The sequence below is a fragment of the Chiloscyllium plagiosum genome, unplaced genomic scaffold (assembly GCF_037043375.1).
Source record: "Chiloscyllium plagiosum isolate Xiang-an unplaced genomic scaffold, Cpla_swu_hap1 HiC_scaffold_16, whole genome shotgun sequence".
Taxonomy (NCBI): domain Eukaryota; kingdom Metazoa; phylum Chordata; class Chondrichthyes; order Orectolobiformes; family Hemiscylliidae; genus Chiloscyllium; species Chiloscyllium plagiosum.
In genome coordinates this window covers 63,566,339-63,591,369 of record NW_028270154.1, presented here as the reverse complement: position 1 = coordinate 63,591,369, position 25,031 = coordinate 63,566,339, and the positions used below count along the sequence as shown (strand labels likewise).

The 25,031-nt window shown below is 40.2% G+C and overlaps 1 protein-coding gene across 1 annotated transcript; it reads left to right on the top strand.

Annotated features, from left to right (window-relative positions):
• The first annotated feature begins 1,867 nt into the window (after window positions 1-1,867).
• LOC122556749 (stanniocalcin-2) lies at window positions 1,868-9,747 on the top strand. The gene is made up of 4 exons (XM_043703860.2): window positions 1,868-2,606; window positions 3,807-3,949; window positions 4,201-4,412; window positions 8,635-9,747. The coding sequence occupies exons 1-4, from the start codon at window positions 2,447-2,449 to the stop codon at window positions 9,038-9,040; spliced, it is 921 nt and encodes a 306-aa protein (XP_043559795.2). The 5' UTR covers window positions 1,868-2,446; the 3' UTR covers window positions 9,041-9,747.
• The last annotated feature ends 15,284 nt before the right edge of the window (window positions 9,748-25,031 follow it).

Below are 25,031 nucleotides of genomic sequence, written 5' to 3'. Positions count from 1 at the left end.
TAAAAAAGCGTTTTCTAGACGGGAGTCTTTTCATTGATTTTGGATAAAAAGCAATATAACATGGTATATAACGTAACATCAGTATCACAATCCCAACAGCTCATTCAAATTCGTAAAGATCACTTAGAAATCCGAAGCATTTTGAGAAATACCCAGCAAGCAGAAATTTCAATTTTTAACTTAGGTTTTTCATGAGCTTGATCGGTGGCATTTAAATGTCGGTTGAAACGTAACAGATGTCAAGTCAAATAATGTGGGTCAGTATTAGGTATTTTCTGAATTAATCTTCGCTACTATCAATGCTCTGCGTCCGAACTTTCAGAATTCACTGATCAGCTTACTTTGATGACAAGGCTTTATTTGATGAACAACTCAATTAGAAGCAATGCATCTGGTGGATGGAATATCTTTCTGCAACAACTTACATAAAATATGCAAGTTTAATGACATGATAAAAACATTCAGGTCCAAAAATTTGTTGAAACGTAAACAGTTGTCTACACCTGTTAGTTGCTTTATAATGTAGGGAGTTGGAAAATTCAGATGACAATGGATTATTCACAACAGGATCATTAACAGACATTCTGCAGACTGCATGGACATGTACCACCACCTTTAATAACATCTGCTGGACACATGTTGACCACTACCTGACAAAGAAAAATCGCTTAGTAAAATAACGGTCAGCTACTGTTTATCAAAAGCATATTGTTCATGTCCAAAGCTAACTACGTACTTGTTTAGGTCTAGAATCAAAAACATTCGTGCTGGGTATGGTATCAGAAATATTTAATCAATTCCACATAAATCCGGAACTATTCGTTGCAAATTGGTTCACACCAAGCGTTATGCAGTGATAAAATGTACATTATTTTATATGTTAAAGGGGGCTTGCATCCAGACTGAAATGTATACAAATGTTTCCTTCATCCCAGCCACATGGTCAGCATTGCAGATCTCTGAAGAATCCTTTCTGTCTGTTCTCTGAATGGAACAGCTGTTGATGGATGAATGATGTAACTCCTGCCAGGAATTACTAGTGCCTCTCGCGTCTCTATGGTTTCGGCCTGGCGGCATTTACTACAAAGTACAGAACAAATGGGGTGGGACAGGATGCTGCCTTTTAGCACAGGCTTCATTGCACAAGAGCCTGTCGCGTATTTCGATGTGCATCTCCCTTTTAATTGATCTTGGCCAGCTTCGCTTATTACATTTACAGTATACGAGTTTAAATTGCATCCAAAAATTCCAGGTATATGTCCACATTATATATTATGTAGTGTATAAGTCTTCACTTTCTCCACGCATTCAACTCAATACAACTGCCAAAAAGTGTATGAACAGTTAATGAGACGAACAAATTCAGAGAGAACACATACAATGCCAGGATTCTGCATTCATGCGGTGGGACTTGCCAGTCAGTCGCGGATACAGCGAACTTCTGCGCATATTGCTGCGATGCAGCATTGTTTTAATTGCACAAAGGTTGCATCTTGGCGCGTCCCTCTCTCCGGCATTATGTGAAGTGCAGTGTGGGAGACTGTCCGGACTTTCAGCTGTCTCACGCCGAGTTAAAACGGCCACAAAGCAGAGAGGGCCTGAGAAGATTTCATGTTGATTTAAAATTATGTCTGTGCGTGTGTGTGAATGGGGGGAGGGGTTGGTCAGTGTGGGCATAAAATACATGGCCTTCAAAGGTGGGGGGAGAAAAGCCAATTTGCACTCAAAAAGAAATTCAACACTCGCTTGACAAGGAAACGGGAGAAACTGCAGAGGGGTTGGGAAAAGGCTGGGCAGTGGGACGAACTGAATAATTAAAAGGGCTGACACGGGCAGAATGGGCCGAAACACCTCCCCCTGCGATGTATGCCAAACTGTGATAAAACGGCTCCTGAAAACAAATCAGCTTTAAGAAGTAACGTTTTCTGTTTGAAATCAAGAGGACACGGGGGGAGGGGGGCGTTAGGCAGAGACCATCTCAGGATTCACAGCAGAGAGGCTTCTTCCTGCTACAAGCAAGCGAGAACCCGAGTGAAACATCCGAACACGTGCCCCTGTTGTAATGTTTCAAACGTGTGTGGAAAGTTGAGAGCAGCAGCAGCAGCCCGTCGGCTCTGCACAGCAAGGTCCCAGGCTGGAATCCGGGAGTCTCGGCCATGCGCCTCCCATCCTGATTTGTCAAACTTCGGCATGGTTTCTGGGCGCCTGATTGGACCGAGCCAATGACAACACCTGCTTCTTGCCTTCATTGAAGTGACAGAAGCGCCAGGGGCTCCGGTCCGGGTATATTTAGAGAGAGTCAGCCCCTGTCTCAGGATTCCTGGTCAGGCCCCCGTGCGCTCACTCAGCAGCTCTCCTCCTCCTCCTGTCGGTGTGTGTCTGAGTGTGTGTGAGTGAGAGAGTGTGTGAGAGTGTGTGCGCCTCCTGGCACCCAGACAGCGCGGCGATGGACACTGTCATGTTAGCCCATCTTCTCACAGCCCTGCTCACTCTCGCACCGCCTGAGCTCGCCCTGGGGACGGACGAGGCTGACTTGCCGGAAAACCACCACGAACGGGACAAATTGGCCAACCAGCAGAAAGCTCGCCTCTCGTTACAGAACACAGGTATGTAAGAGCTCTCGGCGGCCAGCGTGCAGTTTGATTCCGCCTCTGCTGTGAGTTAACAACGAGGCTTACCCACTGCGAAAAAAAAGGGGGCAAAAACTGTGCAATGAGAGAGGCAATCGTGAGATTAAAGCTGGAGCCCACCTCAAATTTGCCTGCACTTTTTGATGTTTATGCGGTTCGCTCTGTCCACGAGCGGAACTGATAGGCTGGAGGCTTTTTGATCAATACGGTTTGAATTGAGAAGTAATGAAGAAAATATTGTTGGGAAGGCATGTCAGTAACCGCCTTGATACGAAAAATAAACCCTACCAGTTTAGAATAGCGCGGAATCAATTATTTAACCCCCCCGCCCCCTCCGCTTCTAAAGTACAGTATTTGGAGACTGTTGTGCTTGATCAGTTCCGAGAGATCATTGTCCCATGGTCGGATCGCATTGTATCACATTGGGAAGACTTCGTGTCGACAGCCACGCACACCTCGTTAGCATATTAACCCCTGGAGTACCTTGCAGGGAAGCGATTGAGGTGGGCGGTGACTTGCAATGTCTCCCCTTGGGGATGAAGGAAGAAATAGCATCAATACCAAGGCCCCGGGAAAGTAAAACAGACAGACGCACGCCTTTTGACTGAACCCCAGCTTTCGAAGATCAAGTGTGAGGAAACTGAGCGCGATTCCGAAAAGCCAATTGGGGGCGACCGTGTGTCAGCGAGAGGGGCAGAGTAGTAGGGGCAGCTACTGAGGCTGCTACATTTCCAGCTGATCTCTCCTCAGTAAAGGAACAAAAAGCGGCAGAGTTGTAACAATTCCCATGGCTGCAGGATGCGGAAACAGACAGGGTTTCACAAACAGCAGTATTTGTGTTTTTTAGAAGCCGTAGATTTGCAGGATAAATCATGATCAAAGCACATTCCCGAAACTTTCCATCCGCTAACAATGAGGAGGCAGATATCCAGGTCACCCACGCGGCGGCTTGGGTTTATATCCGAGATACTCTGCACCTGAACCTACAAAATTCCTATCATTATTGGTTGGGGCTGGGGTTTAAATAGAAGGCTGCACTTGCATTGGTTTAGAACCTTTTATTCCGATTTCGGATGACCCCCAAAGCGTGTTCAGAGTCATAAAGTAGCCTGGAAGTGTAGTCTCGCTTGAGTTGCTCGGTTTACGTGGTTGGTCTCCTTTTGCGTCTGTTTTCAGCTGAGATACAACACTGCCTGGTGAACACCGGCGACGTTGGCTGTGGAGTTTTTGAATGTTTTGAAAATAATTCCTGCGAAATCCATGGACCACATGACATATGCTTGGCCTTCTTGCACAACGCTGGCAAGTTCGATGCCCAGGTAATAAATCAGAGAGAGCAAGCCAGAGCAGTTTAACATAACCTGCCATTCCCGTCCCACAAAGCACTTTAAATTGATACCACTGTAGTTTCACCACCATAGCCAGTGGTAGTCTTAAAAACTGTCCCAGTTTGTAAAAAAATGCTTTTTCAAGATACCAATCTCCCAACATGAGCTTATATATATATTTAAATTGAATGCAACTTTCTTTCACAGTCTTTTTACAATTCTCATTCTTGTAATCTGCCCAGGGTAAATCTTTTATTAAAGATACTCTGAAGTGTATGGCTCATGGATTGAGAATAAAATTCAGCTGCATTAGTCGGAAGTGCTCCACTATCCAGGAGATGGTGTCTCAGCTGCAGCAAGAGTGCTACCTCAAACATGACCTCTGTTCCACCGCCAAGGAGAACATTAATGTGGTTGTGGAGATGATTCACATTCGGCATCTGCTTTCAAAAGGGTAAGTAATAAAAGGGGTTGCCTATGATTTGCTTACTTTGTAACAAACAGTATAAATTGCATCATGGTATACAACCCTGTGTAAATGTTTATGGTCAAAATAGTACTATTTTGTGTATTCTGCTCAAGGACTGCACTGATAAGACAAACATGGTGCTTTAAAAGGTCACAGGAAATAAGTTTAACTCATGGTTAGTGTATGAGTGTAGTTTTTAACATTAAGCCCACATTAATAAATTTAGATTAATTTTTATACTTGCATATATTTTATGAGTTTTATTTTAGAAAAGAGTAAAACTTACACATTCCAGTTTTGGGATAAAATTAGCTGTATTTAAATGACTAGTTACCATAAGAAGATAATAGCAGGGAGATTGTGTTGATGAAAGCTACTAATGCATGAATAATCTTTAAAAATGATATAAAAGGTGTTTCTGCCATATATTGTTGTCACTGAAAATTGTTTTATTTTATTTTCCCCATTGAATTATTGAAACAGGAAGTTCAAAAATGCCCTAAAATTAATATCTGCTTTATTCTATTTTATATTTGAGTTTGTAAGGAATAAAACTCAAAGTATCTTAAACTTTTGGGGTAGAGAAATTCTAATTATGTCCTTGAAAGATTTGGTGTCATATTATTTATACTTCAACCTTTGCAGATTAAAACATCTGCAGTATTTAGCACATTGGATATTTTGTTTAACTTCATTCCATAAGAAAGAACTGCAAACTTTTGGTCTCAACTGTCAATAGACATTTAGATAAAAGTAACTATTTTGCAGTTCTGTTCATGAAGGTAGATATTTAAGATTGTGATGTCAATTCTTTTGAGTGAAATAATGTGTGAAATGTTATAATCTTTGAAAATAGCTTTGTGAAATTTAGTTAACTTTTTTAAAATTAAATTTCACATTGAAATTGGCATGTGCAATACTGTGAGATACATATCACAAATGGATATAAAGCCCAGTTAATGCTGAATCATCTGGACACCATTTTGTATCCCAACATTATAATAATGCAAATTCATGAGGGTTACAACTCTCTCTCAATTCCAATGATCTTAAATGGAAAATATATGCTTTTGTGAGTATGATCAGAGGGAACTCAGTTGTTATTTTTAATTTGAGAAATTTGGGAAACTATCAGTGTTTTCAGCCACTTATTTGGAATATTGTAGAAAATGAATAAAAGAGATCAGACAAAACAAGAAGAATATATTAGATAAAACTTGAGCTATAGGCTAACTCTCCATATTTTAGGTTTGTATGTTTCAACACTATACTAGGTGCCAAGCCAGTTGACCTTGCAGAACTTTCCTTTTGAAAATTTGGAAATTGGTTCAGAGTTTAGGAGATGATCTAAAATGAGTGACATTGAAATAACACCCAAATTCACCATTTGACAGGCTTCATTGGAAAAAAGAATAAGGTCTGGTGTGTAATGAGTGCCTGAGTTGCTATTGCCTGTTGTAGACAATTGCCCAAAATTGAAAATAAAGATCGAAGACAGAAAGGTTGAAGAGCTGTGAAGCTCAAATTTGAGACCTAAGGAAAGAATGAAATGTGCTTGGAAACTGAGCAGTAAATTTGCACTTCAACGTGGGGGAGTTGGGAAGGAGAGAAACTATAATACATTGTCCGCAATAGAGAAAACAGAAAGAATGCTGACTGAACAGAGAGAGAGAGAGAAGTAAAGTGCACTTAGTGAAGAGTTTGGAGGTCAAAAGGAGAAAGAAAATTATTTTCAAAGTGAAAGAAATGTAAGATTTCTAAAATGAGACTAAAGAAGAAACAGAGAGAAAGATATATTAAAGAAGAAATAAGTAACAAATCAATGGAGAAAATGATTGTTTTTTCAAAAGCCAATTATCGCAGATGTTGGAGGTATGAAATAAGAACAAGCAAATGCTTGAAATACTCACCAGGTCTGGCAATATCAATGGAAAGAGAAAAACCATTGTTCCTGATTGCTGCCAGACCACTGAGTATTTCCAGCATTTTGTTCTTTTCTAATAATTGCTGATTAGACTTTATGGAGCAAATTGACTGTGAATGGGGAGAGAAGTCCAAAAAATGATTTTAAAAAATATTGTTTTAGATTTCTCTGCTGAGGGCTTAGAGAAGATGAAGATATTTGAACTGTGATCTATTCATTGAAGTGTTAGAAAATTTAAAGGTTGTGTGCATTATAGATATGATCTGTTGATGTTTTAAAATAGAGTAGAATTATGAACAAAGAATGGATAGAATTGACTGATTGTAGGAGTCATTCAACCATTGAATTGAGAAAGGATTATGCTAACTTTTGCATTCAAACATCCATCAAAATTAACACTTGAGTTAAATGTCTATGATGGATCGCATGGGATAAAAATTAATATAATGATTCTATTGGACAAATGCATTTGAATAAAATTCATCCAATGTTCCTTTCAACCTAGGTGTTAATCAAGTTAATTACATTTTCTTATTAATTCATGACATAAGGATTTTACTTACCATCTTTTGAAGATATGGTGAGGGCTGCCGCCTTGGATACTACTGATGGCTTGCTTGCTCATTTCAGAGGGCACTTAAGAGTCAACCACATTGCTAGGATCTTGATTAGGCCAGACCAGGCAAGGACATTCTTTAACTAACATGAGTGAATCAGGTACATTTTTTCAAGAACGCAGTCATTTTTTAAAACAATTCAAGCTTTTAATTAATTAACTAGCCACTGAGATGGGATTGAACTCATGTCTGCAGATCATTAGACTCTCTCCAATCTCTGGATTACTGATCCCATAACTTCATGAATATGCTGCTGTAGCCCTCAAATATTGTTTATACCTAAACACCACATTACACTGAGCTATCACCATTATGAAAATATTGAATACACACTTTTATTAATTATTCATGGGATATGGATACTGGCTAAGTCACCATTTATTGCCCATTCCTAATTGCCAGAGGGCAGTTAAGTCAACCAAATTACTATGGGTGGAGTCTCATGTAGGCTAGACCAGGATGGCGGTTTCCTTTCCTAAATAACTAGATGGGTTTTTCCAACAATTGACAGTAGCTTCACGGTCATCATTAAACTCTTAATTCCATGGTGACTTGTCTGCTGGTTAGATGGTGCCCCTTAAGTTTTCTTTTAATACAAATTCCATTCCATGTCAGGATTCAAACCAAGGTCTCCAGAGTATTATTTGGATTTCTGGATTAATAGTCCAGTGATAGTTTCATGGGCCCATTGCCTCCTTGGATTTGTAAATCCAAGAGAAAGAGTTTCGAATGTAGATTATAATACGTATATATTTAGATATACAAATATGCTGAGTTGTGCTTGTTTACAGTCAATGGATCGAAATTAGTGGATTTAACAACTGAAGTACAACTGAAAGAATGTTTGTGTTGAATTTTATTGAAGCAAGAATATTCTCAAACACTACAGTTAAAATAATACTAAAGTCACTGTCTTCCAATATTACATTTAAATTTAGGGATGAGCGTGTTAAATGGTGAATAATTTGCCATCCCCACCATTTGAGATACTTTCCCAGTTGCCTGCCAATCAGCTCATTACACCCTATCACAGCCTTAAACACCAATGTCCTCCTAGGTCGCCAGAAATTGCCAGCAGCGCAGAGGCTGGCAGCTTCTGGATCCTAATGTCTGCCCATTGAGGTAAACTGTAGAGGGAAACTAGCAGTGAGATAGGAAGTGATTTTTATCTTCTTGTCGTCGGATTGGGCTAGCAAGGTGAAGGATGGTCAAGGCAAATGTTGCCCTCACCAATTCATATTCTCTGCCCCAATTTGGGGCAATTGGACCACTCCAACACTCAGCCATAGGCAAGTGACCATGATTTCCTCATTGGTTAACTATGTATATGCCTTACCCATCGAAAAGGCAGATGGATGGTGAAGTGGTTATTAATTGATTACCTAAGGGCCTTAATTCCTGGTGAGTAGCATACATCTCCAATGGACATTCTTACTTAGAGCTTAATTGGTGCAGTGAAGAGAAGTGGTTTTTCACTGGGACAAACTTGCACCATTATTTTCACGTCTTCCCATCTCACGTGCCACTTTCAAGGAGAAAACTTCAGTCCTAATTATAATAAATAAGTTGAATCTTCTAAAAGGTCTCCAATTCCTCAACAGTGAACAGCTAATATATTTTCAATTAAGGATATACTCATTTATCATTGTGCTTACTTTTCAAAAAGGTCATACTTGGAGTTTATAAAAGCTCTGTTCCATTGTCATGAGGTCGTTATGGAAGCTGTAAAGAAAAGTGTGCGATCACGATTTGGACAGAACCTTGCGTTTCTAAGGCAGATTTTGCAAGAGGATTCGTGCTCTTCTCACAAGCAGGCTGATCAAGTCACCCCGACAACAGCATCTCCTGACAAAAAGCAAGAGGAGAATCGTAAGGGGCACAAGAGTAGCACAGAAGTAAATTATGTTGAGGTTGACAGGGAGAATGCTAGGAACCCTAAAGGAGAAAAGGACAGAAGTGGAAGAGTTCACCCGAATGCACGTGCCCGAGGTACTGGTCAGGCTTCAAGGCGAATAACTGAGGAACGTACTCATATGAGCGATGCCATTGAGTTATCTGATATCAGAAGGTGAAAGGTCATTAGTCTTGAGGACTTTCCATGCAGCCATTTCCTTATATGGACATTCCAATCCACATAGCCTAAAATGGGATTTGTGTTACATGCAAAATATTCTGGGAATTATAGTTCACCTCTGCAGTCAGCGTCAGTTAAACTTAAACTTAAAAAAAACCTACAACTCCTAGAAGGCAGTCCAACATATATCCCATAATCACTGTACTTGAAACTAAACATTTATATCAATTATCTCACTCAACAAGTCACCTCAACAAGCATGAAAATTTCCTTTTTAATTTAAAAACAAAATGAGAACATCTTTATTTCAGGACAAAAATCTTTATTATTAGATATATCTTGGGTAATTTTGTACAGGGCAAAGCTTTTGTGAAGGTCTACATGTTCGTCTACTGATTACATTTATTCTATATTGTAAATATTTAACATTACTATTTATTATAGTTTCTGTATCACCAATATACCTGTTGGATAAGGTAAATTAAACTATTTCATTTTCCATGTTGTACATATTCATATCACTAGTGAGTTTTCTTATGCAACATACTGTAATTTTATATCATTCTATAATTTTATTGGTAGTTGTTAATTCTTTATTTATTAAACACCTTAATCTATTAAACACCTTATTCAAGCCTAACAAAAATTACATTTTTATTGGTAGTTTTAAGTAGAATATCATTAAATCATTTTGTTAACTGCTAACATGTTGTTATCTGGTAATTATTTAGTGAAGTTTTCCTTTCTGTTTTAGGCCTCTCTTGGCAAAGTCATATCAATGAATAGTAAATTAGAAAAAAAATAAAATATATATTGTGTAGCATTCAATGAATTATTTCTTCTCTTTAAACATTCTTTATGTGTATAAATGCACACATCAACTTTTTTTCAAATTATACATTGCAAAATTATCTTTTGTTTTTGACAAAGGCCCTCCAATCACAATTTCTTTTGTTAATTTTTGTCTATAATTTTATTTAGTTAGTATACCCTACTTAAGGTATGCTTTCTATTTTCCAAAATCTGACATTTAATTTCAGTTTTGTTCCTTCTGTCCTATCACAAATTGTTGGATAAAGATAAACTATTTGATCTCGACATTCAACTGTGGTTATGTGCAACAATTGGTCCATAATGTACAGGGTATGTTTATCTATGAAGATTAAAAATAAATAAACTATTCAATAACACCAGGATAAAATAGTCTTTAAAATTTGTGTCTTTACTTGCAATGGTAAGGGCCATAGTAAGACACTGATATAACAGTGGAAAATGTTATTTCATACTCAGATGATCAAGACAATAGGTTTTGCTGAACTGATCACATATGCAAAACTTTACTTGCATTGTACATCCAGATATAAACTTAATAATTTTAACTTGCTCAATTACAAAGCTAAAATCCACATAATCAGTTGTTAATATCCATGGATATAAGTCTCTGAAGTAAATAATTAAGCCTGTTTCTAAGCATTTGCAGTACTGTGCAAATATTTCCAGAAAGTTCTGCAATGTAATTCCATTCATATTGCCCATGTTTAGTTATTGTAAAAGCTGCCCTAAACCCACTCTTTGTTTGTTTCATTTTTTTAACAGTAGCCTTTTGATGTACGATGCAAATTATAGACCAATCAAGCACATTCATTTAAAAGCTTACTAAATAATTAAGAGCTAATATTCCATTAGAAGTGACTAATTTTCCTTTAAAAAATGTTAGACATGCCTGTGCCCTTAACAAATAAAGTCCTTAAAATGGGAGCAACTTGATCGTCTCTCACTGGATTAGAGCACAGAATGTTACTGTACAGTTCGAGTTCAGTGCCTTTTAACACACTCTTAAATGTCGTACAATATAATCCTTATTAGCTCCATCATTTGATGTTGCAGGGATTAATTTATTGTATCTCGTTCTCAGGCTGTCATTCATGGCTATGTTTTGTTTCATTTGGAAGGTTTTCTGCATGCCGTGGTGCTTTGCAGCTGATGGTAACTATTTAGTGAAGTATATCATCTTTGAACAAATATTGTAAAAAGGAAACAACAAATCCAAAATTGCATTGAAAATACTTCTGAATTCTGACTAGGCTGTAAGTACTTAAAAAGGAATAGTGATACCACAGTCACTTGATCATATAATTCACAATATTTCATGAAACTGAATGCTGCACTATTGCATTTAAATGGAGTATCCTAATAAATTGACAATTCTAGATTTCTTCAATTGCCTTAGATTTCAGAAACAAATTAAAGTTTATGTACTTTTTGAAAATGGGTGGAATCTTCCAAGGCCCCTGAATGCTGCCCGCTGTGGCAAGAAGTTTGGAAGAATGATATGAAAGTCAAATGAGGCGTTCTTGAAATTGGGAGCAACAAGTCGTGTTGCTTGAGGTGAGATTCTTGCTAATGTATGGCAAGTTGCCTATTAAAGGGAATCATTACTCATTACCACTCTCATTATTACCTAATCTAACCTAATGCATCTGCACTCTCCTATTGTACCACCCACCAGACAGAAACTGGATGTCACAAATTCCTGACATGAAAATCTGAGTGGTCACATGGTGACTCCAGCTCATCACTTGCTCCTTCAGACTTCATCCAGTCATTCAGCAATTCAGGCCACTCAGGGGTTAGGTTCTCTTCCTTGTCAGGATGAGAAGCTGTATTTTGGGTGTGGAACTCCCGCCTTCGCTCTTTCTGCTTTATTGTGAGCTGTTTTCTTATGGCATGAGAGAGAAGAAGAATATCCTGACAGTGGAATCCCAACGTCATTGGCAAGGAACAGAATCGAGCTAGCAGCATATGAGAGGGTAGGTAATTAGTGAGATGACGTTCAAACAAAAGCACAAGAAACACACCACACTTCATGAAAAGAGGTCCTCACTGAAATCTGGCAAAAATGACACTGCCAAAATATAGTATAAAGTGAGGACTGCAGATTCTGGAGATCAGAGGCGAGAGTGTGGTGCTGGAAAAGCACAGCAGGTCAGGCAGCATCCAAGGAGGAGGGGAATCGATGTTTTGGGCAAAAATCCTTCGTTAGCAATGATTCCTGATGAAGGACTTATGCTCAAAACATCGATTCTCCTCCTCCTCGGATGCTGCCTGACCTGCTGTGCTTTTCCAGCACCACACTCTCAGCTTTGCCGATATATGACCTGATTCAGCCTAATATACCTGTTTTACAAAATTAGAATAATCCTGTTTTAAAGGCCAATTCAGACAAGTAGTATATTTTATAGAACATTGAACTTACAAAGAGATAACTTTTAATTCTTAGACCATTAACATATCCAAGGAAATGCCTTCAGCTCAGTACTAACAATCAAACTGACAATCAAACATCAGAAGGTTTAACACTGAAACCAAATGAAGGAAATTAATAAATATAAGTAATTATATACATAGTTGTGGTTCTGTTCGCCAAGCTGGGAATTTGTGTTACAGATGTTTTGTGCCCTGTCTAGGTGACATCCTCAGTGCTTGGGAGCCTCCTGTGAAGCGCTTCTGTGATCTTTCCTCCGGCATTTATAGTGGTTTGAATCTGCCGCTTCCGGTTGTCAGTTCCAGCTGTCCGCTGCAGTGGCCGGTATATTGGGTCCAGGTCGATGTGCTTTATTGATTGAATCAGTGGATGAGTGCCATGCCTCTAGGAATTCTCTGGCTGTTCTCTGTTTGGCTTGTCCTATAATAGTAGTGTTGTCCCAGTCAAACTCATGTTGCTTGTCATCTGCGTGCGTGGCTACTAAGGATAGCTGGTCATGTCGTTTCGTGGCTAGTTGGTGTTCATGGATGCGGATCGTTAGCTGTCTTCCTGTTTGTCCTATGTAGTGTTTTGTGCAGTCCTTGCATGGGATTTTGTACACTACGTTGGTTTTGCTCATGCTGGGTATCGGGTCGTTTGTCCTGGTGAGTTGTTGTCTGAGAGTGGCTGCTGGTTTGTGTGCTGTTATGAGTCCTAGTGGTCGTAGTAGTCTGGCTGTCAGTTCAGAAATGTTCTTGATGTATGGTAACGTGGCTAGTCCTTTGGGTTGTGGCATGTCCTCATTCCGTTGTCTTTCCCTTAGGCATCTGTTGATGAAATTGCGGGGGTATCCATTTTTGGCGAATACATTGTAGAGGTGTCTTTCTTCCTCTTTTTGCAGTTCTGGTGTGCTACAGTGTGTTGTGGCCTTTTTGAACAATGTCTTGGTGCAACTTCTTTTGTGTGTGTTGGGGTGGTTGCTTTCATAGGTCAGGACTTGGTCTGTGTGTGCGGCTTTCCTGTATACCTTTGTGGTGAATTCTCCGTTCAGTGTTCTCTGTACCATCACGTCTAGGAATGGGAGTTGGTTGTCCTTTTCTTCCTCTTTAGTGAATCTGATTCCTGTGAAGGTGGCATTGATGATCCGGTGTGTGTTCTCTATTTCTGTGTTTTTAATGATTACAAAGGTGTCATCCACATATCTGACCCAGAGTTTGGGTTGAATTTGCGGTAAGACTGTTTGTTCTAATCTTTGCATTACAGCTTCTGCTATGAGTCCAGAGATGGGTGAGCCCATGGGTGTGCCGTTGATTTGTTCATATATTTGGTTGTTGAACGTGAAGTGTGTTATGAGGCACAGGTCCAGTAGTTTGAGTATGCAGTCTTTGTTGATAGGTTCACCATCTTGTTGTCTGTTCTGTATGTCCAGTAGGTTGGCTATTGTTTCTCTGGCTAAGGTTTTGTCGATAGAGGTGAACAGTGCTGTTCCATCAAATGAGACCATAGTTTCTTCCTTGCCTATGTGTATATTTCTGATGATGTCCAAGAATTCCTGTGTTGACTGTATAGAGTGTCTGGATCTGCTGATCAGGTGTTTCAGTTTCTGCTGTAGCTCTTTAGCCAGTTTGTGTGATGGTGTCCCTGGTGATACTATGGGTCTGAGTGGGATGTCTGGTTTGTGCACTTTAGGTAGTCCATAGAATCTGGGGGTGTTGTTGCTTTCAGGTTTCATTCTCTGTAGGTCAAACCTGGTTATCTGTCTGTTTTTTTGCAGGTTCCTCAATGTTGTTTATCCTATTGGTGAGCTGTGGGGTGGGGTCAAACTCCCTCTTTTGGTAGGTGTTGGTATCTGCAAGTAGTTGTTGCACTTTCTGAATGTATTCTGCTTTATCCAGGATGACCGTCATTCTGCCTTTGTCTGCTGGTAGTATGATTATGTTCTTATCGTTGCTTAGTGTTTTTAGTGCTTCCCTCTCCTTGGTGTTGAGGTTATGTGTTTGTCTTTTCCTTGTTATCAGGGGTACGATACTTTGTCTCACTGTTGGTTGTGTCTCTTCTGTCAGTCCATTGTTTCTGAGTGTGCATTCTAGTGCTGCTAGGAAGTCTACTGTCTTGGCGTCCCTGTGGTTGTAGTTGAGTCCCTTGGCTAGTATTGTTCCTTCCATGTCTGTGAGCTGTCTGTGGAAGAGGTTTCTAACCCAGGTATGTGTTGTGGTGTTCTTTCTGTTAGTTTGGACATTTTTTCTTTTAGTGCCGTTTTTTTGCGGTGTGTGGTCCTGTTCTGTCCAATGGTGACAGCCTGTTCTATTCCTGATTGGTGGTTTTTGAAATTAATGATTTTTGGTGCGCAATTTCTTGTCTGTATTTGTGTAGTCTATTGTGTGCGTCTGTAATCATTACCTGGATCATCCTGAATCCATTCTGTCTGGCTGCGTCTCTGGCTTGTGGGTTGTTGACTAGTGGTCTGTATCTGATTCGATCCTTTCGGCATTCGTGCAGGAACCGGAGTTGTTCGTATGTGGTGCTTAGGCGGTTGGCACAGGATTCCCATTTCCTGGCTTGTCTTAGCGTCTCTCGCCAGTAGGTGTTCAAAATTTGTGCGAAGATTTGTAGCTTTGGTGCTCGTTTTTGTGGTTCTGTTCGCCAAGCTGGGAATTTGTGTTGCAGACGTTTCATCCCCTGTCTAGGTGACATCCTCAGTGCTTGGGAGCCTCCTGTGAAGCGCTTCTGTGATCTTTCCTCCGGCATTTATAGTGGTTTGAATCTGCCGCTTCCGGTTGTCCACTGATTCAATCAACAAGCGCATCGACCTGGACCCAATATATCGGCCACTGCAGCGGACAGCTGGAACTGACAACCGGAAGCGGCAGATTCAAACCACTATAAATGCCGGAGGAAAGATCACAGAAGTGCTTCACAGGAGGCTCCCAAGCACTGAGGATGTCACCTAGACAGGGCACAAAACGTCTGCAATACAAATTCCCAGCTCGGCGAACAGAACCACAACAACGAGCACCCGAGCTACAAATCTTCGCACAAACTTTGAATTATATACATAAAATAATGCCTTTAAAATAATTTCACTGCTTACCCTATACTTTTTCATAAATTACTGTTCTCTATTTTGTTTAAGCAAACAAACAATGAACGAAAACCTGTTTAAAAAAAGCCACATTAAAGTGCATGATTAATTTTTGTAGCTCTTGAAAACAGGCCATTTTACACCAAGATTTATTCTTCAGCTTTTGTCCCAACCAAGAGGAAAATGAGAAAGAGAAAACAGAGTTTTGCAGCATTTTCAATCAAAATGAAGGGTAAAGCTTATCAGTTTAGCTCATTGCTCTTTAAGGAGCCTTTCTGTGTGCAAATTGGCTGATCCGATTCCTTACTTTCTCACCGTGACTACATTTCAAAGAATTGAATTGGTTTTGAAGAGCAATAGGACATCCTGGGGCTCATGAAAAGCAGTAATTTTAAAGTACATGCAGTTATGTCAGTGAAAAGTTATTCATTTGAGGATAGTGAGTTTGCCTTTTTTATTGAAATGCAATTTCCTGTGAGAGGGGAAACAGCTTTCATGTGGGAATTTAAGGCTTTAGTCTGAGTTTTATTTATAAATAATTAAGTTGAGTTTTCTTTTGTTAAATGCTAATGATTCAATTTACTGAGTCCAGATGCTTATTTTGATGATAAAAATTTAGTTTTGGTTAAAGAAAAATGTTACATCAGGGAGAACTAGCAGATTTAATGTTTGTTAGTTATTCTTATTCCACTAATTAATGCAAGCTGTAATCAAAGCAGCTCATTGTATTACGTTTATACCTCTAAAGGGGAACTGAAGAAAATAAACTTATGTTTGTTAAAGGCAAATAAAATAGATCCAACCTCTGAAAATAGTGATCGTCCCATTCCAAGTATCTAAATCCAGTTAATGTGAAACCATTACAAGGTCACACAAACTCAGGAAGGGAGAGAAGATTATTTAAGCTTTTGATGTAGTTACATGCCAATGGTATCTAGTGGGATTGCACCACTTTTACACACATATTGATTTACAAATTCCAGCATTGTTATAAAAGGAACTGCTACGTGCGTAACTACAATACACTATTAAACTGTTACCAGTTTTAAACTATTAATGAGATCCAGTGGCTACATTAGTAGCTCGAGTATCTTCATTTATTTCCAGTTGCCCCCTCTTGCCAACCTTAGTTCAAACCATAAAAAAATTTCTCATTTAAACTTCAACTATCATTCAATATAATAATGTTTAATTTTATTTGAGCATTAAATTGTAAGACAGTAGACAATTTATTTTGTAATTGATTGTAAACTTTACTCAAACTTGAGGCACAAGATTATGGGATAAAGTCACATTTTGAGATTTGTGGTTCCTAAGTAGATAGTCCAATATTGAGAGAGGACTACATTGTTGGAGCTAACAACATTATATTTGGATAAAAGATTAAACCCAAGATCCTAGCCTGACCCTCAGAAAGGCATGAAAGGCCCAAGATACATTTTTAAAAAGGCAATTTGTGGCGGCAATCATAGCCATGATGTAGAGGTGCTGTTGTTGGTCTGGGATGGACAAAGTCAGAAGTCACACAACACCAGGTTATAGTCCAACAGATTTATTTGAAATCACAAGCTTTTGGAGCATTGCTCCTTTTTCAGGTAAAGTGTAAAAGACTTCACCTGTCAAAGGAGCAGAGCTCCAAAAGCTTGTGATTTCAAATAAAACTGTTGGACGAAAACCCGGTATCGTATGACTTCACACTTTATTTTTAAAAAGGTGGGGAGTTTATCCAATGATCCAATCAATACTTAACTCTGGCAGGAGTGTTCTTAATTTTGTTTATTGATAAGTGACTTTACCTTGACTGTATAAATTTCACAGGCTTATTGAATTAAATGAACCATGTGTATAAGTAATCGCCAAAGCAGGAAATTCGCCAAAATAGTTATGAACAAGTAAGTTGCTTATAAGACAATGGTATTCAGAAGTGCATTACAGATTTATAATGGATAACAGATATATTACAGATTTATAATTGCAGAAGTATAATTTATACAGATTTATCTCTGTATCATGGCTATGTAGCTGCCAGACAAAATTCTGATTGAAACAAAATGTCACAAGAATTGTTTTTATAGATGAAGAGACAAAACTGTGCCTGTGCAGTTACCCTCAGAATGCAAGATAAATCAGGAGCTGAGCTGCAATTCAGTTTTTAGGTTCACAAAACTTCAGGGCTTAAACCTCACTAGTTAATTCTGATATATTCAAGGTCAAATTTCCTCCCAATGAATACCATGTGAAAGGCATATAACACAGACTTTTCTCGTAACCTGTGATGTAAATTTACATGCTATTTTCAAATCCTATTGCACATTCTTAAATCTTACCAATGAAAAAGGACTTATATTAATTAATTGCTTTTCATGACTTCAGAATGCCCTAGAGTCAAAAAAGTGCTCCTGAAAAGTAGCTGCTGATAATGTAGGAAATGAGGTACCCAATTTGCATACAACAAGGTCCCACAAACAGCAGTGTAATACTGACAAGATTATCTGTGTTGGAGATTGAGGGACAAACAGTGATCAGGACTCTACTGATTTTGATAGTACAATGAGATATTTTCCAACTGTATCTGGAGAGGCCAGATTGGATCTTTGTTTAATAACTGACCAGAGAGATGGCACTCCTGATAGTAAAGCATTCACTCAGTGTTGCATTTAAGTGGCAGGGACTAGCTAGGATGTAAGGAAATACTACATAGGCTTCAACAAGGATATATTCCTCCAAAGTACAAACACTGAAATCAACTGTGGTTAACAAAATTAGTTAAAGATTGCATTTAATCATAAGTGGTTCATAACAATGTCTAAAAAAGTGGTAAGTGGGGGATTTAGAGAAATTCAGAACACAGCTAAGAAGGAGCTAAAGCTGTTTAAAGAAGGAAAAGCGTATATTACTACAAACTAGCAATAGACATGGAGCCATCTGTAAAGCTTTTTTTAGGTTTATGTAAAAGAAAACATTAGCTAGGATAAATGTGGGCTCATTACATTTGGACTGCAATTGCTGTAATGAGGTGAGGAGTGGGAAGATGGAAACTAATGAGGTCAATGTTGGTTTGCAGAGTCGAAAAGTGTGGCACTGGAAAAACACAGGAGATCAGGCAATATCCGAGGAATAGGAGAGTCGATGTTTCGGGCATAAACCCTTCATCAGGACTGTGGAGGGGGAAGGGGACTGAGAGATAAATTGGGGGTGGGACTGGGGGAAGGTAGGTGGGATGGTGATAGGTGGATGCAAGTGAGAGGTGATTGTGATAGGTCGGTTGGGAGGGTAGGGCAGATAGGTGGGAAGGAAGATGACAGGTAAGACAGGTCAAGAGGTTGATTCTGCGATGAGGTGAGGAGTGGGAAGATGGAAACTAATGAGGTCAATGTTGTTGCTGTGTGGTTGTAGAGTCAAAAGAAGAGATGTTCTTCCTCCAGTCCTCGGTTGGTTTGTTTTGGTGGTGGAGGAGAGCCAGGACTTGCATGTGCTCGGGGGAGTGTGAGGAGGAGTTGAAGTGTTTGGCCACAGAACAGTGGGGTTGGTTGGTGCGTGTGGGCCAGAGATGTTCCATGAACCACTCCACAAGTTGGCGCTCAGTCTCCCCGATGTAGAGCAGACCACATCAAGAGCAATGGATCAGTAAATGAGGTGGGTGGATGTGCAGAAAACTTTCTGTTGGATTTAAGATGATGCTTTAGGGCTTTGCTCGGAGGTGAGGGGGAGGTGTGGGCACAGAATTTGCATCTTGTGCGGAGGCAGGGGAAGGTGCCAGGAAAATGAGGGGTGACCTTATTGTAGTGGATAAAATTATGAGGGGCGTAGATAAGATGAATGCATATAGTCTTTTTCCCAGGGATGGGGAATTGAAAACCAGAGGGCATGAGTTGAAGGTGAGAAGGGAAATTTACAAAAAGGACCTGAGAGGCAACTTCGTTACGCAAAGAATGGTGCATATATGGAATGGGCTGCCAGAGAATGTAACATTCTCAGGCAACATTTAAAACACATCTGGATAGGTTCATGGATGGGAAGGGTTTACAGGGATATACTTCAAATGCAGGCAATTGGAACTAGCTGAGTGGCCACCATGGTCATAACCAGTTTGAGCAATGGGCCTATTTCCATGCTGTATGACTCTGTGTTGGAGGAGAAGGCTTATGGGGCTAAATAGCCTACTCCTGCCCTGATGTTCCTACCTTTAAGCTATAACTGACACCTAATCAAAATGCATTCACAAAACCATCAAATGGTCCAATTTGTCTCTAGTTTGAGTTTATTAAAGGTTACTTGTGATCTGTTTGAGAAGGCTACTCTCAGAATAAATTTAGAAGATGAGTTGAAATTCTTCCTCCTTAAGAGTCAGAAGGTAGCCATTGCATGCTTTCACGAAGAAAACATTTGATCTTCAGGAAGAACAGTGAACAATATGTTCTCAAAGAATGAATCACTGTTTGCTTTGTAGAAAATATGGAAAAAACAAAACATATGACATTTATGCATCACTTCTGCAAGAAATCATCTGCCAAAAAAATTAACTTTTTTCCTGACTTGTTAACTCAGACAGTAACACTTTAAGACTGTTATTTTAACAAGAAAATGTAAAGTTGTGACCAATATTTCACATTGTAGGGAAAATTGGTTACTTCATAACTTGGGCAGAATGACCCCTTAATTATTCTTCCAAAGACAAAAGTGTGAGCAACAGTGAAAGAAGCCTCAAAATAATTTAATAGTTGCAACCATAATCCAAATATTTATATTACACTTCTGCTAACCATGAAGTTCTGATGGTAATATTATAAAATGCTATAATGCATTATTTTCCTCTGCTGTGCAAAGTTATGGAACACTCAACTCTGAACATAAACGTGACCATGAAAGCTATTGCTTGCCATGAGTACTCAACTAGACCATTAATGTTCTCCAGGATAAGGAGTCTATTATCCATATCTGGTCTCATTTACACATAACTTGCATCCTTGTTACATGGTCCACTTACAATGACCTATTAGGTGGCCTAACAAGCAACTTTTTCTCACAAAAAAGGCTGTCTATATCTTCTGAATGCAACTTGGGATAAGCCAAAGATACAACCTTGGTTGTTCATTTGCATCCCAGGTGAGTATGACATTTAATTTTGATCAAATGTAGGAATGCTTGTTCACCTCACGATCACAACTCCCACAACTTCCTACCTGCACTTTCAAATGACGCAAGGCTGAATGTTCCTAAAACTTGGCTAAGAGTCATCTTCAGGGAGTTTCATGCAGGGTTTCTTTCCAAAAACCCTGGTGATGTCTCCTCATTTTCTAATCAGCCTGTTTAAAGATGTTATGGTACAACTCTGGAGCTTTTGCTATTTGGGTGAGCATGGAAGACAGCACAGCTCGAGCTCAGAGAATGAGTTGCAGGACTCCATCTATTATTCCAGATACCCCACCCTTCCCAACCTTCATGTTCCTTTCTGCACTGCCAACTTTATCAGTTTTGAGCCTCCTCAAAATGTTTTTACTTAAATCTTCATCTCCCGCTTTATCCCCTGAATTTCAGGCATGATATATAATGCCAATATAGTCTCACCGATCAAAACTAAAGTGGTGATGATTGTCTAGGACCTCCCTCACCCTAAAGTACCCCCATGCATCCCCATGTTCTTTCTTTTGCTGCCATATATTTTGAGTTGCCCCATCACCACCACAAATGTCCCTTTTGCATCACAGAATGCTGTGTCAAATCCCATACTTGACGTCCTCAACTTCCTCACCACAGGAGTGTCTTCTGAAAACTCCCTTTGCATTTCAATGAACAGACCCTCAGGATTGATTGTGGCCCATCCTCCTGAGGGACATCACTTTTTCAGAGGCAATTGGAGTGGGAGGAGCAACAGTGAGGACCAGAGGCCCGATGGGAAGGTAAACTTTAAGTATAAAAACTTATCTCGTGTATAGGCAGAGCGCACCTTGAGCAGGAGCGGACACGGGACTGCTGGTTAATTGAGGCTTTATATTTGGGCAGTTGCTTTACCCAAAACACTACTCGTGTCTCTCATCCATCACCCTCCTCTAACCAAAGAAAAGGTTCTATGCACCGGATTGGTAAAGAGACTAGTTTTTTTTTAGTTTTCAGTAGTCTCGTTGGGAATTTAGAATAGTGGGAATGGAGGTTAGGGCAGTTGAATGTTCCTCCTGCAGAATGTAGGAGGTAAGGGTCACCACCAGTGTACCCTGCTGACTTCACCTGCAGGAAGTGCACCCAACTCCAGCTCCTCAAAAACCGCGTTAGAGAACTGGAGATGGAGTTGGATGAACTTCGTATCATTCAGGAGGCCGAGGAGGTTATTGAGAGGATTTATAGGAAAGTAGTCACACCCAAGGTAGATGGGTTACCATCAGGGGATGGAAAGGGAACCGGCAGGCAGTGCAGGGATCTTCTGTGGCCATTCCCCTCAACAACAAGTATACCGTTTTGGATACTGTTGAGGGGGACAACTTACCAGGGGTAAGCAATAGGGTACAGGTCTCTGACACTGACTCTGTCCCTGTTGCTCAGAAGGGAAGGGGGAAGAGGAGCAGAGCATTAATCATTGGAGACTCCATAGTTAAGGGGACAGATAGGAGTTCTTGTGGGAATGAGGGAGCATTATGGTTGGTGTGTTGCCTCCCAAGTTCAAGGGTTTATGATGTCTCTGATCATGTTTTCGGGATCCTTGACGGGGAGGGGGAGCAGTCCCAAGTCATGGTCCACATAGGCACCAATGACATAGGCAGGAAGAGAGATGGGGATTTAAGGCAGAAATTCAGAGCAGTAGGGCATAAGCTTAAAGCTAGAACAAACAGAGTTGTTATCTCTGGTTTGTTGCCCATGCCATGTGCTAGCCAGAACAGGAACAGGGAGAGAGAGGAGTTCAACATGTGGGTACAGGGATGGTGCTGGAGGGAGGGTTTTGGATTCCTGGATAATTCGGGCTCTTTCTGGGGTAGGTAGGATCTCTACAAACAGAATGGACTTCATCTGAACCAGAGGGTACCAATATCTTGGGGGGCGGGGTGGGCGTGGGGTAGGGGGAGATTTGCTAATGCTCTTCAGGTGGGTTTCAACTAATTCAGCAGAGTTCTGAACCTAGATTGTAGTTCCAGTATACAGGAGGTTGAGAGTATTGTGGTCAGAAATAAGGTTTCAAGTTCGCAAGAGGGCACCAGCAAACAAGAAGGTGGTTTGAAGTGTTTCTACTTCAACGCCAGGAACATCTGGAATAAGGTGGATGAACTTGCAGCTTAGGTTGGTACCTGGGATTTCGTTGTGGCTATTTCAGAGACATGGGTAGAGCAGAGACAGGAATGGTTATTGCAGGTTCCGGGATTTAGATGCTTCAATAAGAACAGAGAAGATGGTAAAACAGGGTGTGGTTTGGCATTATTAGTCAAGGACAGTAATACAGTTGCAGAAAGGATGTTTGAGGACTCGTCTGCTGAGGTAGAATTGGCTGAGGTTACAAACAGGAATTGAGAGGTCACTGTGTTGGGAGTTTTCTATCGGCCTCTGAATAGTTCCAGAGATGTAGAGGTAAGGATAGCAAAGATAATTCTCGATAGGAGCAAGAGTGACAGTCCCAAGTTATGGGACTTTAACTTTCCAAATATTGACAAGGAATACTATAGTGCAAGTTACTTAGATGGGTCAGTTTTTGTCCAATGTGTGCAGGAGGGTTTCCTCACGTAGTATGTAGACAGGCCAACAAGGGGTGAGGCCACATTAGATTTGGTACTGGGTAATGAAACCGGCCAGGTTTTAGATTTGGAGATAGGTGAGCACTTTGATGATAGTAACCACAATTCAGTTATGTTTACTTTAGCAATGGAAAGGGATAGGTATGTACCACAGGCCAAGCGTTTTGCTGGGGGAAAAGCAATTACGATGTGATTAGGGAAGATTTCGGATGCATAGGATGGGGAAGGAAACTGCAGGGGATGAGCACAAATGAAATGTGGAGCTTATTCAAAGAACAGCTCCTGCGTGTCCTTGATAAATATGTACTTGTCAGGCAGGGAGGAAGTTATCGAGTTTGGGAGCCATGGTTTAAAGGAAGCTGAATCTCTTGTCAAGAGGAGGAAGAAGGCTTATGTTAGGAATGAGATGTTAGGGTGCTTGAGAGTTAGAAAATTAACCAGGAAAGACCTAAAGAGAGAGCTAAGAAGAGCTAGGATGGGAAATGAGAAGCCATTGGAGGATAGGGTCAAAGAAAATCCTAAGGCTTTCTATAGGTATATCAGGAATAAAAGAATGACGAGAGTAAGATTAGGGCCAATCAAGGATAGTCATGGGAAGTTGTGCATGGAGTCAGAGGAGATAGGGGAAACGCTAAATGAATATTTTTTGTCAGTATTCACACTAGAAAAAGACAATGTTGACAAGGAGAATACCGAGATACAGGCTACTAGACTAGATGGGATTGAGCTTCACAAGGAGGAGGAGTTAGCAATTCTGGAAAGTGTGAAAATAGATAAGTTCCTTGGGCCAAATGGGATTTATCCTCAAATTCTCTGGGAAACCAGGGAGGAGATTGCCAAGCTTTTGGCTTTGATCTTTATGTCGTCATTGTCTACAGGAATAGTGCCAGAAGACTGGAGGATAGCAAATGTTGCTCCCTTGCTCAAGAAGGGGAGTAGAGAAAACCCTGGTAATTATAGATGAGTGAGCCTTACTTCCGTTGTGGGTAAAATGTTGAAAAAGGTTATAAGAAATAGGATTTATAATCATCGAGAGAAGAATAAGTTGATTAAGGATAGTCAACAAGGTTTTGTGAAGGGTAGGTTATGCATCACAAACCTTATTGAGTTCTTTGAGATGGTGACCAAACAGGTGGATGAGGGTAAAGCAGTTGATGTGGTGCATTTGGATTTCAGTAAGGCATTTGATAAAGTTCCCCACGTAACTATTGCACAAAATACGGAAGCATGAGATTGAGAGTGATTTAGCAGTTTGGATCAGAAATTGGTTAACTAAAAGAAGACAGAGATTGGTGGTTGGTGGGAAAAGTTTATCCTGGAGTTTACTTACTAGTGTTGTACTGCAAGGATCTGTTTTGGGTCCACTGCTGTTTGTCATTTTTACAAATGACCTGGATGAGAGCGTAGAAGGATGGCTTAGTAAGTTTGCGGATGACACTAAGGTCAGTAGAGTTGTGGATAGTGCCGAAGGATGTTGTAGGTTACAGAGGGACATAGAGAAGCTGCAGAGCTGGGCTAAGAGGTGGCAAATGGAGTTTAATGCAGAAAAGTGTGAGGTGATTCACTTTGGAAGGAGCAACAAGTATAAAGAGTACTGGGCTAATGGTAAGATTCTTGGTAGTGTAGATGAGCAGAGAGATCCCTGAAAGTTACCACAAGGATTGTTAAGAAGTCACACGGTGTGTTAGCTTTTATCGGTAGAGGGATTGAGTTTCGGGCCATGAGGCCATGCTACAGCTGTACAAAATCTGGTGCGGCCACACTTGGGAGCTTGCATACAGTTCTGGTCACCCCATTATAGGAAAAATGTGGAAGCTTTGGAAAGGGTTCAAAGGAGATTTACTAGGATGTTGCTTGGTATGGAGGGAAGGTCTTGTGAGGAAAGGCTGAGGGACTTGAGGCTGTTTTTGTTAGAGAGAAGAAGGTGGAGAGGTGACTTAATTAACAC